The sequence below is a fragment of the Lonchura striata genome, chromosome 4 (assembly GCF_046129695.1).
Source record: "Lonchura striata isolate bLonStr1 chromosome 4, bLonStr1.mat, whole genome shotgun sequence".
Taxonomy (NCBI): Eukaryota; Metazoa; Chordata; class Aves; order Passeriformes; family Estrildidae; genus Lonchura; species Lonchura striata.
In genome coordinates this window covers 40,656,175-40,668,493 of record NC_134606.1, presented here as the reverse complement: position 1 = coordinate 40,668,493, position 12,319 = coordinate 40,656,175, and the positions used below count along the sequence as shown (strand labels likewise).

General features: G+C 39.0%; 1 protein-coding gene across 4 annotated transcripts in view; it reads left to right on the top strand.

Annotated features, from left to right (window-relative positions):
* FNIP2 (folliculin interacting protein 2) overlaps positions 1-12,319 on the top strand; it is a 50,033-nt gene that overhangs the window by 29,638 nt on the left and 8,076 nt on the right. For all 4 annotated transcript variants that reach the window (XM_021536566.2, XM_077782915.1, XM_021536564.3 and 1 more), the window contains 7 exons: positions 2,340-2,541; positions 3,104-3,192; positions 4,014-4,160; positions 4,285-4,454; positions 7,743-9,060; positions 9,837-9,993; positions 11,636-11,836. In XM_021536566.2, the coding sequence (XP_021392241.2) occupies positions 2,340-2,541; positions 3,104-3,192; positions 4,014-4,160; positions 4,285-4,454; positions 7,743-9,060; positions 9,837-9,993; positions 11,636-11,836 (2,284 nt within the window). The remainder of the gene's footprint in view (positions 1-2,339; positions 2,542-3,103; positions 3,193-4,013; positions 4,161-4,284; positions 4,455-7,742; positions 9,061-9,836; positions 9,994-11,635; positions 11,837-12,319) is intronic.

Below are 12,319 nucleotides of genomic sequence, written 5' to 3'. Positions count from 1 at the left end.
ATACAAATTTCTGTGAAGTGTTCTGAAAGTTACAAATTGTCTAGAGGAAAGTAGCCTCTTTGGGCTGCTTATTCGCTATCTGGAGCAGGGTTGTTTGTTTTTTCCCCCACTGGAGAACCTATACTGAGGAAAGATATTGTAAAGAGAACATCATTATTTTTACTGTCTAGAATTATTCTTGAAATGGGATTCTTTCTAAGCCAAAACATCTCTTCGGATGCTTGTTTTCGAGTTACTTGTAGAGAAACAGTAGGCTTCTGGTTGAATACTTCAGTGCCACACATTTTGCACCCCAGGTTGTTACAGCCAAGATTCTACAGTCACTGTGACTGATGTTTTAGACCAATAGCTCAAAGAAATTGAGATGTCTAGTTGGAACTCCACATAGTCGATTGGCAAGCAAGATAGATTAGCAGTTTTGTTCAAAAGGCTTCTCTCTCAGACCTAAATTCCTCAATTTCTGTTCCTGTGAAGCAGTATAAAATCTTGAGATGTTTCTTAGATGCTGACTGACTATCCTTTCCTGACTTCCTTGGGAATTTCTGTCTCTGTATGCAAGTTCCTGAAGTTCAGATGAGGTTATGTTTTTGTCTTGAACTCTGTTTTCTCACAAGCTGTTTTTTTGCTGGGGTTTAATTGTGTGCTTTATCCTGTGTTCATGGACTTGTACCTCTGTGATGAGAATTTTTTGTTTGTTTATTTAACTTTGTCAAACCAATTAAACTGTAAATCACTTATTTTTAGAATGGACTAAGAATGAATGCTTAGCCTGAGTATTTCCTTTTGTTAATTGCTTCATAATGTTCTATAAATACTACAGACTCCATTTCAAGATAATTCTGATATGAAAAGACTTCAAACTTTTAATTACCACTCACTGGTATTGCAGTCTTAACTTATAAGAAACTCTAAAACCAAGCTATTTCCAGATGAGCTGATGCTCAGAATATGTCTATGGCTTATTTGTCTTTTTACACTTTTCTCATATATTTTCTCAGTAGATTAAAACCCATTATCCAGTTGAAGTTCCTTCCCACAGACATTTTTTTCCATACTGTTTTACTTAATTGTGTATACACATTATGTATATGTGATGTTTTTTCAGTGAAATTGATCAAGACTCTTTTAAGCAAGAAAAAATAATAATTTTGTAAATCCAGCAGTATCAATATCTAGTACTGCAAGGCTAGTATTTATAGAACAACAGGGTGAAGGATTTGCCACCCTTTTGTATAACCATAGTAAAGCTTACACGCAAGTCTCAGCCCAGTATATCATCCCAATCAGTCGCCTGTGCAAAGGAGTAGCTTGGAATTTCCATTAGCTGTCTGTGGAACTTGACTCTTGAGTAGGTCTTGAAAAACTCCGAGGATCGAGATTCCACAGCCTTTCTGGACACTGCTGTTCTCTTGATTGACCATTTTCCCCCTATCTGACATTATCTGCAAATTCACTGAAGGTGTGTTTTGATCCAGAGGCCTGGCTGATAACCAAAACATTGAGCAGTATTGATCCTAGTAGCAACCCATGTGTAATATTGAGAAGAGACATAATTTTGAAAGAATTGTGGCGGCACTATCAAGGAAATAAAGAGAAATTGAAGAAATAATAATGGTTGTAAAATAGCCACTGGATGGGTGGGTTTTTTTCTTTCTGGTATTTTTTTATAGTTTTAAGAAGAAAACAAATCTTTGTGAACTGAAGTCTATACAATTTTGAGCTGGGCAAACATGTATTTGTAGGCATTAAGTTTGTGTTTTCACAGTAATTACTGGGTGGTGACATTTTGTCTTCAGTTAAAATAGAAAGTTTTATTTTGTATGGTTAATTGCAAACATCCATCTTAAGATGCTGGAACAATATGGATAGTGTAGATTATATGTTTCCCAACTTCCCTCATGAGTAACAGTCCAGCCAGATTCGAGAGCTTCATAGATATGCAGCTGAGCACCTAGAGAGGAGTTTGAGTGCTGGATGCAGTTCACAGCTCCAATGTTTCCTTTAAGCTTTTTTGGTTATGATTTTGTGTCATGTATCTCACTTCTCTTTTCTTCATCTCCCTCAAAGTTAAATCCAGGAGGAAATCTAGTAGTTCTGTTTCAGAGGAAAGCGTTCACACCAGGCCTCTCTGGGTATTGTCCTCCTTTTTGAACAAGCACAGGACTTAGCCATGAAAGTGTCAGGCATCCTCTGTTCAGAAACATGTGACAGCAAAGCCTTATTTAGTCAGTCAAAGGAGTCCTACAAATGAATTACCTTCCACTATATAGAGAGCTATGGATAGAAGCTGAATTGCCTCTCAGTACACAGGTAACTGTCTTAACAAATCTGTCTTACAGGTCCACTGAAGAAATGTTTAGTATGGCCGATGAAAGCTGCAGCTCCAATCCTGCAATTGTTCGGAGGAAAAAAATTGCAATCAGCATCATCTTTTCTCTGCCTGAAAAAGAAGAAGCACAGCGAAACTTCCAGGATTTCTTTTTCTCTCACTTTCCTCTTTTTGAGTCTCACATGAACAAGTTGAAATATGCAATAGAAAAGGTACAGAATACTAATTTGGCATAATGTTGAAAAATGTCAATCAGAATGAATTCTTCTAGAATCTGATAGATGAAGAGTGGGAGAGGGTGCGTGGTTTCAATCTTGCCTCCCTCCTTACACATGCAGTCTTGAGCTTGAGCCCAGCGTAGGAACTCAGCATTAGCTGAAAGAGGTGTAGTTTCTTTTCTAGACAGAATTAGAATGGAGAGTTTTATGCTATAGGTGATTTTTCTTTTGTTCTTGCCATATTTCACTCCGAGGTTTTCTTGACTCTCTAGAGACTGTGGAAATGATGGTACTCTGTCCTTTCATGTAGTGTCTAAAAGTGAGACACAAAATATTTGTTGCTGACTTCTTCCTCTCAGAAATGTTGTCTTCCCTTGTCGGGTATTTAGGATTGGTCTCTTATGTGGTGGAGGGAGGTTGGCATTTGTTGCTGTTGTGAGTGGCTGTATAGGACTGGGGCTAGATCTTAGTTATTTTGACATGTTAATGAAGTTTAAAAAGATGAAGAATGTAAATCCTTTAAGCAGCTGTTTTGTGTCTTTAACTCTTAATCAAGGCCATGATCTCATGTAGAAAAATAGCAGAATCCAGCCAGAGAGTGCAGGTTTATATCAGCCGTGTCATGGATGCCCTGGGAGAATTCAGGTGAGTTGATGGAATTCTGAATTACAAGGAGGGCACTTTTTATGCCCCATGAAAGATATTTGTCACTTCCAGTTATAAGCAGCTGAATGTAAGGTCTTGTATTTTAGACAGTCTTGAAGTTAGTGTGAATGAATTTTCTGCATTGGTTATTGGGTAAATGTTTTCAGAAACTGTAGCAAAACCAGCTCAGCCGTTTTCCAAATGAGAATGAAAGTACTTCTGTTGCACTCACGTGTTCCTGGGATTGTCAGTTAAAGTCTAAACATATCAAGAGCTGGCTTCTGCTGATGACTGTGCAGTTGGGTGGATTGATGTACTCATGCAGATAGATGTGTCTACTCCTAGCCATAGATGCTGAACAGTGTAACTGGCAAGAAAGTTGCAGTCAAAAGCTCTATTTTCTGTACTTGAGAAAGGAGGGAATGGTGAAACGCTAAGCAAATCAGCCCAGGAGAGAGAGAAGGCTTTAATGGCATGGAGTTCTGTAATATCTGGAATGTAGAATCGAATCTGTGCAATTAATAGAATGGGTTCTTCTTCCCCTCAAATTTATTTCTGAATGGTTTCTCTGAATAAAATTCACAAGGGAATGCAAAAAAGGGAAGCCAAATATGTAACTCATACAAAGACACTAGTTTACTGATAATATGAATTAAACAGACTAGTGTTCTGAACACTAGTTTGTTTAGTCTCCTAGATCTTGTAAAAAAAAGGCAAATTAAAATCTGGACAACAGAAGAGGAAAGGGGCTGCTTTTACTTATTTGCAGAATTGAAACATACATGTTAACATTGACTTTTTGGGAATTTTTTTTTGAGCAGAGTTACCATCTGGAACCTATATTCTGTTCCAAGGATTGCAGAGCCTGTGTGGCTTAATATGATGTCCAGCACCCTGGAAAAGAATCAGCTATGCCAGCGTTTTCTTAAAGAATTTACCTTTTTGATAGAACAGATCAACAAAAATCAGTAAGCTTCCCCCACTCCTTTTTTCTTAAGAAAAAGCTTATGTGCTTCCCAGTGTATGTGACTGTGTTAAAGCACTTAATGGGGTGTTACTTTGGACATGCTTTTTTTACTTTTTTTCTCCTAGGTTCTTTGCTGCTTTGTTGACTGCAGTGCTGACATATCACCTGGCGTGGGTCCCAACAGTGATGCCAGTTGACCATCCTCCCATCAAGGCCTTCTCTGAGAAGCGCACATCCCAGTCTGTGAACATGCTGGCAAAATCTCACCCATATAACCCTCTCTGGGCACAGCTGGGTCAGTATGATTTGGAAAGCTTCGGATTTTTCTGTAACAAGCACCTTTGTGCATTCACTTTTTTTAGATAAGGGCTACTTGTAATCCAGGTCACACTTCCTGCTACCAACAGGTGTCTTTTGCTTGATTCATCAGAGCATTTGGAGGTGTCTTTGCATATCCTGCTTTTTATTCTTGTTCCTTGTTGACATCCTCTGTTACACTGTCTGGTTAACTTGTTATAGAAATGTTAATATTGTGCACGTGCTCTGAATGGTCTGAGCAGTTTGGAAGAAAACAAGACAAAATAGACTGGATTGAGAAGAGTTACCTGGGCCTTGGAGGCCTTTTATAGTTGAATTTGGCTACTTCCCTTTGTTTCTCACATAGCTAGGGTGGAGAGCAGGACAGTAGATTAGAAGTTTGGCAGCTGGCAGTAGCTCCATTCAGTTACTATTACATGAATGGGCTTGGGGCAAGATTTTTTTCTATGCTCTGTGCCTCAGGCTGGTCTCTGACAAATATTTTATAGCTTGTAAATTATCTTGATACAAGGGATTAGATAACTGATGGCAAATGAGTAGGTGAATGAAAGCTGAGAAGGTAATTCTGTCAGTGGTAAATATTTGAAAATTGCTCCTCTTCTTGGCAGCAGATGAAAATCTGACATCAGACAGCCCTTCACTTTAGCTGAAATACTATATTGCCATGTAAAATAACACATGTGCACACTGAGGCAATGATGTGACTTACTCTGTAATGCTGGTGCTGTCTCTTCCTGATTGGCTTAGGCTTCTTATTCTCAGTAACCTCTGTGAAAGATTTGCTACTTCGGCCATGTAGTTGTAGTGAACTGTTTCCTGGTTTAAGATGTCATTTAAACATTTTGCAGAGGTTAGACTGAAGGGGAAATTAGAAGTGTGTTCTTGGTGTTGAGGACAGAGCCAGGCCTGGAGTTGCAAAACCCAGCTGGACTGGAGGCGTAAGCTCAGTAGTAGCTCTTGTGGTTGCTCCCAGGAGTCACCACTGGTGACTAGTCAAGAGTCTGTTTCTCTTTTAGTCTTGCCAAGTTCTCAGTGTCTGAAGTCAAAATGCTTTCTGATTTTGTTTCATTCTTATAAAGCCCAAAAAGCTGTTGCTGTTGTGGTGGCAGAAACTGATTGTGAAAGTGAGATGTTGCCCTCTGCTGGAAGAAAAACAAAAAATCAAGTCTTTGTGCTTAAAAATGGAAATGACAGGATTTTGATGTACCTTTAGACCTCTATTTTCATTACATATTACATATCAACTGCAATTATATACTGATAAAATTATAAGTCTCTTTGTCATGAAGACATACTGTCTCTTAAACACCAGCTTCAATCTAATGGTAGTAACAAGTATTAGTACTTTTTGAAGATTATGATTTTGACTTGTTGTACTGTCTTACAAGTATTTATATAAAAGCCGATTGTGAAAAGAACATGAAGCCTGAATCTGATTTCCATAGCAATTGTGCTCAACTCAAAAGTAAAACAATATATTCCAGTTTCATTTCCATATTGCTTGTCCTTGTGGCCTGGCAGCCTTTTAGATTAATTGAGGCGTCTGAAGCCCACTTTTGGTTCCTGAGGAATGAATTTACTGGCTTGTTAGGGTCTGGGGCTGGTTGCAAGGGTGTCTCTAACTGAGGGAAGATGGCACCACTGATGCCACCACCCAGGAACCTCTCCAGTGCATCACTAGCATTGTAGGAAATGGCAGATCTTAGCAGGGCAGACAGTAAGAGAGCCATGGAATAACTCATTCATCCTTGTTTTGTAGAAATGGAATTGGGAGCCTTATTTCTTTTATATTCTGTATAATGAGAAGGAGACTGGACATAAAGGTGCTCTTTGGTTGTGTTTTTTTTTTTTGTTTTGGGGTTTTTTTTTGTTTTGGTTGGGTGGTTTTTTTTTTTTTTTTTTTTTTTTTTTTTTTTTTTGTTTTTTTTTTTTCTGTGTTACTGTTAAAACCAAAGCTTCCCTTGCCCTTGGAAGAAACCTTTCTGAAGCTCTGTTTATAACTCTTGCTTCTTGAGGTCTAGTACAAAATCTTGATGGCAAGCTCTGTCCAGAACAAAATCTGAGCAGCCCAGAGGAAAGATTTAGCACCTAAAAGCAGTCTGATAGTTAAGCAGGTAGGTGATCAAGCCTCAAGGTAGAGAAGCCTGCTTTCCACACTTCAGGTAGTTGAAAAAAATTATGCATTTGCTGGCTATTTTCCACATGCTGGTGAAATCAGACATAGATTGATTAACCAAAGACAATTTAGTGAGTATTCTCTGATAGGTGTCATGTGAAGACAACTGGGTTAACTCATCCTAGGAATAGACACTTCTTTGAGTTAGCTGATCCTTTACCAATAGGGCATGTGACCATTCCCTTACTAGCTATCTATGTTTACTTCTCCCAGAACTCTGGAGTAGGAGCCCTTTAGTTGATAGATGATTATAAGCAACTGGAAGATAATTGCCACTCTCCTAAAGAAATATGTTGAAAGTAGGATATGTACAACCTTAGTTCTGTTTAAAAAGCAGTTATTCAGGGTAAATAGCAATAAGTCATTCTTGGGGGGACTCAGATGATGATGTAGTAGTGCCTACCTTTCATATTGCAGTTGTATTTTGATTTTCTGCTTCTCCGCTCCCCCCGACAAAGTTAAATGCTCATGTGATTGAGGTTGGCTCCCCCATACACAGCACGTGCCTTGCTCAGTGAGGTAGTTAAATGCCTCTTTTTTCTGAACCTTATTTATTAAGCTAATACTTTTTACCTTTTTTCTTTTTCTGTATCTTAGTCCTGAAAAAGTAATTAAGATTTTATCTGCATAAAAATGCCTGTGTTGAACAGAAAGGTCACTGCACTAAAACAGAAAAACTTTGATGTGAAAGAAAATTAGTAGAAAAATAGAAAATAGTGTAACTGCCTTCTGAGTTTTGCTGGACATACATTTTTCTTTGCCCCAGCTTGTGTCAGTCTCCAGGTGATAATGTCTTGTAAGCATTGTGTACATTAAATCTCAGTGGCTCTTAACAGAAAGAAAATGAGTAATAGCAGCTGATTCTTCACAAAAACCCTTCTGGACAAAAGCCAGGTGTAAGAAGCATTAGGGAACTTCCTTTGTTACTCTTTGTTTAAAACTTTTATGAATTCACTGTGAAAGCAATTAACTGTCTACTTGTGTCCATAGTAAATGCTGTTTCAGAATGTGTTGAATTTGAGCAGTATAGGTTATATTACAATGCTGTGTAATTTCACAAACCTGTGAAATTTTTGCTTTCCTGTGTAGGTGATCTCTACGGTGCCATAGGCTCTCCAGTTAGATTGACTCGAACTGTGATTGTTGGAAAGCGCAAGGAGCTGGTGCAGCGCTTGCTCTATGTTCTAACTTACTTCATCCGGTGCTCTGAGCTGCAGGAAAATCAGCTGACGTGGAGTGAGAAGGCTGGGGAAGGAGAGCAGGTGCTAAATGGAAGTAAGATCACAACTGCACTAGAAAAAGGAGAGGTAGAGGAATCTGATTATGTGGTTGTCACTGTTAAAAATGACCCTGCTCTTGTGCCTCCAATCCTACCTCCAAAGAATGATGGAAGTAAGAACAATAGTACTGCAGAGTGGGTGCATGAACCAGAAAGCACTCAGGCTGTCCCAGTCTCTTCAAAAGAAAAGAGGGAAGCAATAGGAAAGGCCAGTCAGACTTCTGAAACATCTGTTGACTGTCTAACTGGCAGTTTCTGTAAAGGAGCAGCTGATGGTAGGAAAAGAACTGTCACCGATACAGGAATTGTATCCTACCACTCTGAAGAATCATCTAAATTAGAGGATGTAGTGGATGTAAAGAAGAACAAGAACCAGAATGAGAGAAAAGTGGAAAAGCACTTTTCTAGTAGGTCATCTGCCCTGCCTTGTCCTGAGAGGTCTGGCCACAGGAGTTCACACTTAGAAAAGGTCACGTTTCAGATTGGAAGTTCAGCATCACCAGAATCAGACTTAGAAACTCATAGAAGAGAAATGGAAGAAAATCTGAAGGCATTAATTAAAAATCCAGAGGTGACACATTGTGCCTCAAGTTCCACAAATCTGACTGTGGATGCTTCTCAGAATCAAGAAGACAGTTGTGAAGCTGCCTTTATACCCATCAGTAAACATAATGTTTGTTATGCACAAATCCCACCGTGTGAGGATAATGAAAGTATACTTAACCAACATATGGAAAGTAAAGGAACTGAAGTGAACTTAATTAACTCAGTATCTAGTGAACTGCTTTTGCCCACAGATAACATAGAAACTGTAAAATTGCCAAACATGAAAGAAAATAGAACTTTATGCTCTGGCAATATGGAGAACTATTCTTCTGACTGCGTAGAAGCAGATTCTGCTGTCAAACAGGATTCCCCTAAAGTAGGTGCTAAAGATGTCCCCTATGGGGATTCTGGAAGGAAAACCTCCTTCAGAGTTGAAGGGGACATTCCAAGGAATGAGAGTTCAGACAGTGCTCTTGGAGCTAGTGATGAAGAAGGTGATTGTTGTATCCCTGATGAAGTGCATCAAAATAACATTGGCAAACGGCTTGAAGAATTTGCAGAAGTGGAACTTCCTTTGCCAAGGTAAAGAAGTCTGGTTAATTTAGAACTAAATGGAGTCAAAAGCTATAGCTACTTTGGAGCTGTATAAAGTTTCAAGTCTGAACTCTTCGGGAAACTTGACTTAAGTTACTTGCAAACAAATCACCAGCAGACAGTGATGTAGTTAGAATTCTTGTAAGTAGATTTGACATGAAGGAATCAGAGATAGAGCAGGTTTAATAAAGTTTTGAGACAAAGGTGTACTTCAAATGCCTAAAAAAGGTGATCAAACTTTTTATGTAAACTGACTGAAACACGTAGATAGAACATCTGAGGACAAGCAAAACTTTGCTTAAAAAGATAGCTGTTTAGATTTGACATAATTATAAGTCAAATACAAGTTTGGAATAAACATGGACATGCTATTTGAAAATTTTTGAGCATTCCAGATGCACATGGAGTTTGGTGCTTAAGGTCAGTTTCTAAACTGACCTTAAGCATGAGAATTGAAGAAAACTGAAATATAGCAAAATTGTAAGCTGCAGAACCTGGAGCTCATGCATCCCACAAACTCCAGTGCACATAAATTTGTTTATTTACAAGTCTGAAGAAATCAATACCCTGTTAAATTTTAGCTTTCAGAATTCTTGTTTCAAGAGCACCAGTAGATTTTTACAGGTGTGAACATTTATGTATACTTGGAGTACATCTGTTGATTAACATTTGCAGTAGAAGCAGGCATGACTTTGAATTAATGTAAAATCTGAATGCAGTTTGTCAAGCAAGAATCCTACCTGCTTTGTATTTCTGTATTTCAGGTCAAATACCATCAGCAGTCAATGTGTGAAAAACTTTGGAAGATCACTTCTGGGTGGTTACTGTCATACATATATACCTGATCTAGTGCTGCATGGAATAAATAATGATGAAAAACTCAAGCAGTGTCTACTAGCAGATCTACTTCATGCAATGCATGTGAGTTAAAGTGCTGCATCAGAGTAGGAGTTGTGTTAATACTGAAATCTACAGAAGCAGGTTATTTCACTAGGTTGCTTTTTTTACTTACCTGTTCTTCTCTTTGAAAGACATAAGCTCTTCATTTACTATATGCAACACCTGTTCATGCAAGAATCATGTTCTTTCCTTTATTACTTTTAAGGCTTCTCTTCAAAGATTAACGCAAGGAAGATTGTTTGCAACTTCAAGTTACAAACAAGGGAAAAAAAAAACTTGAGCTGCTTCTCTTTTCCATCACAATAGCAGACAAAATTACCTGTATTTCAGAAAAATTATATACAAGTTGAAACATCTTATTTTGCCACTTAGTGACATGTGTTGCAGGTGAGGTAAAGTCTGTAGCGGAAATGACTGACTACAGAAGGTAATTGTATATAGATAAGAACTTTGCTGTGTTCTTTCTCCACTGTAAGTACTCCTAAATTATAAAAATTATAACTAGTCTTTCACTGGAATAACTGTGTGACCTCAGTATGCAATTTAAAGTGCTTATCTAGTAATTGTCAGCAGCTTTTCTCTGTAGCAATTAAGCATCATCCTGCTGGCATGACTACATGTACTATCCAGAGCAGTGATGTGTGTGTGTATAATTATTTAAGCAGCAGCAGATTGGTCTGGTGTGATAGTGTGGTGGATGACAAGTGGACCATGAGCCTGTGCAGCTCTTGCTGCTGTGAGAGCCAGTGCTCTCCTGGGTGCCTAGCAAGAGCATTCTTGCAGGTCAAGGGAGGTGAACTTGCCCCTTTACTCAGCTCTAGTGAGGCCATATCTGGAGTGCTGTGTCCAGTCTGAGCTCCACAGGTCAAGAAGGATGAGGAGCTACTGGAGACAGTCCAGTAGAGAGCCCCGAAGATCATTAGGGGTCATTTCTCTTCTCAGAGGAGACTAGAGGAGATCTCATTGGTGCATATAAATATCCTAAAGGGAGGTGTCAGGAGAGTGGTGCTCAGCAACAGGACAAGGTGCAGTGGCCATAAACTAAAACACAAGAAGTTCCAGCTCAGTTTCTGAGGAAGAACTTCTTTATGTTGAGGGTGGCAGAGCACTGGAACCAGCTGCTCAGGGAGGTCATAGAGTTTCCCTCTCTAGAGACATTCAAAACCCACCTGGACTTGTTCCGGTGTCACCTGCTCTAGGGGACACTGCTTTGGTGAGGGGTTAGATTAGAAGATCTCCAGAGGTCCCCTCCAACCCTGGCTATTCTGTTGTACCCTGCTTGACTGTGCATAGTAAAATCCCTAATATATCTCTGAAGTATTGAATGTACTTTTGCCATCACTGGATTGGTGTAATTATTACACTCTTCATTTTGAAAGAAACTAATCTCTTCAGGGTAGGGGGAATACATGAGGAAAAATAAAATGGAGTAGTGACTTTCAGGCACTAATAAAAATGTCTCAAATTGGCAGATGCAGTGCTGCTGAATGTAAATCTTGTCACTGAAGCTGGTATTCCTTGTCATTTTTTGAAATTACTTTGGTTCCCTAATGGACAAAACCATGCATTGAATCACTTTATTTGCTACGTCAGTGTGAATAAAAGTGAAACTGTGGAAGTGTATATGAAAGTATCACATAATTGTATTTTGTTTCTATTGCAGCATCCAGTGCTAGATGAGCCCATAGCAGAAGCTGTCTGCATTATTGCAGACACAGATAAATGGAATGTACAAGTAGCTACAAGTCAGAGGAAGATGACGGACAGTGTGAAGTTAGGCAAGGATGTTCTGGTTTCAAGTCAAGTATCCAGTCTGTTGCAGTCTATTTTACAGCTTTACAAACTCAACGTCCCAGCTGACTTTGTAAGTATTTCTTTACTGAAGGCTGAAGCTAATGGAAATTGTTTAGCTCAGATAGCAAACATAAAGTTCTGTACACTGTGTTGCAATATCAATGAACTAAGGCCTGATATAATGCAGAGCTGTTACAACATGTTGAAAAGAATCCATGCTACAGTCCAGTAATGGATACCAAATCCTGGTTCTGGCAAACAACTTCCTATTCATGGGGTTTCTATTCAACCCCATGTAATGGATGCCTCTTCTCTCTACCCTCCAACTAACTGTGTTTCTGTTTGTTTACTTGACCCTTCTGCTTCATACATGTTTTAGCAAGTGCTGTCTTGGGTAGCTTCGCAGATGGCTCCATAGGATTCATGGGATGAGACACCTAGGAATGGGTGGGTTGCAGCAGGATGCATGCTCCCTATCCCACAGCATCCTTTCCTGTTCTCATTGGTAGTGGAGTTCATCAGAGCAAATCAGTAATGCTGGTTTTGCTGACTA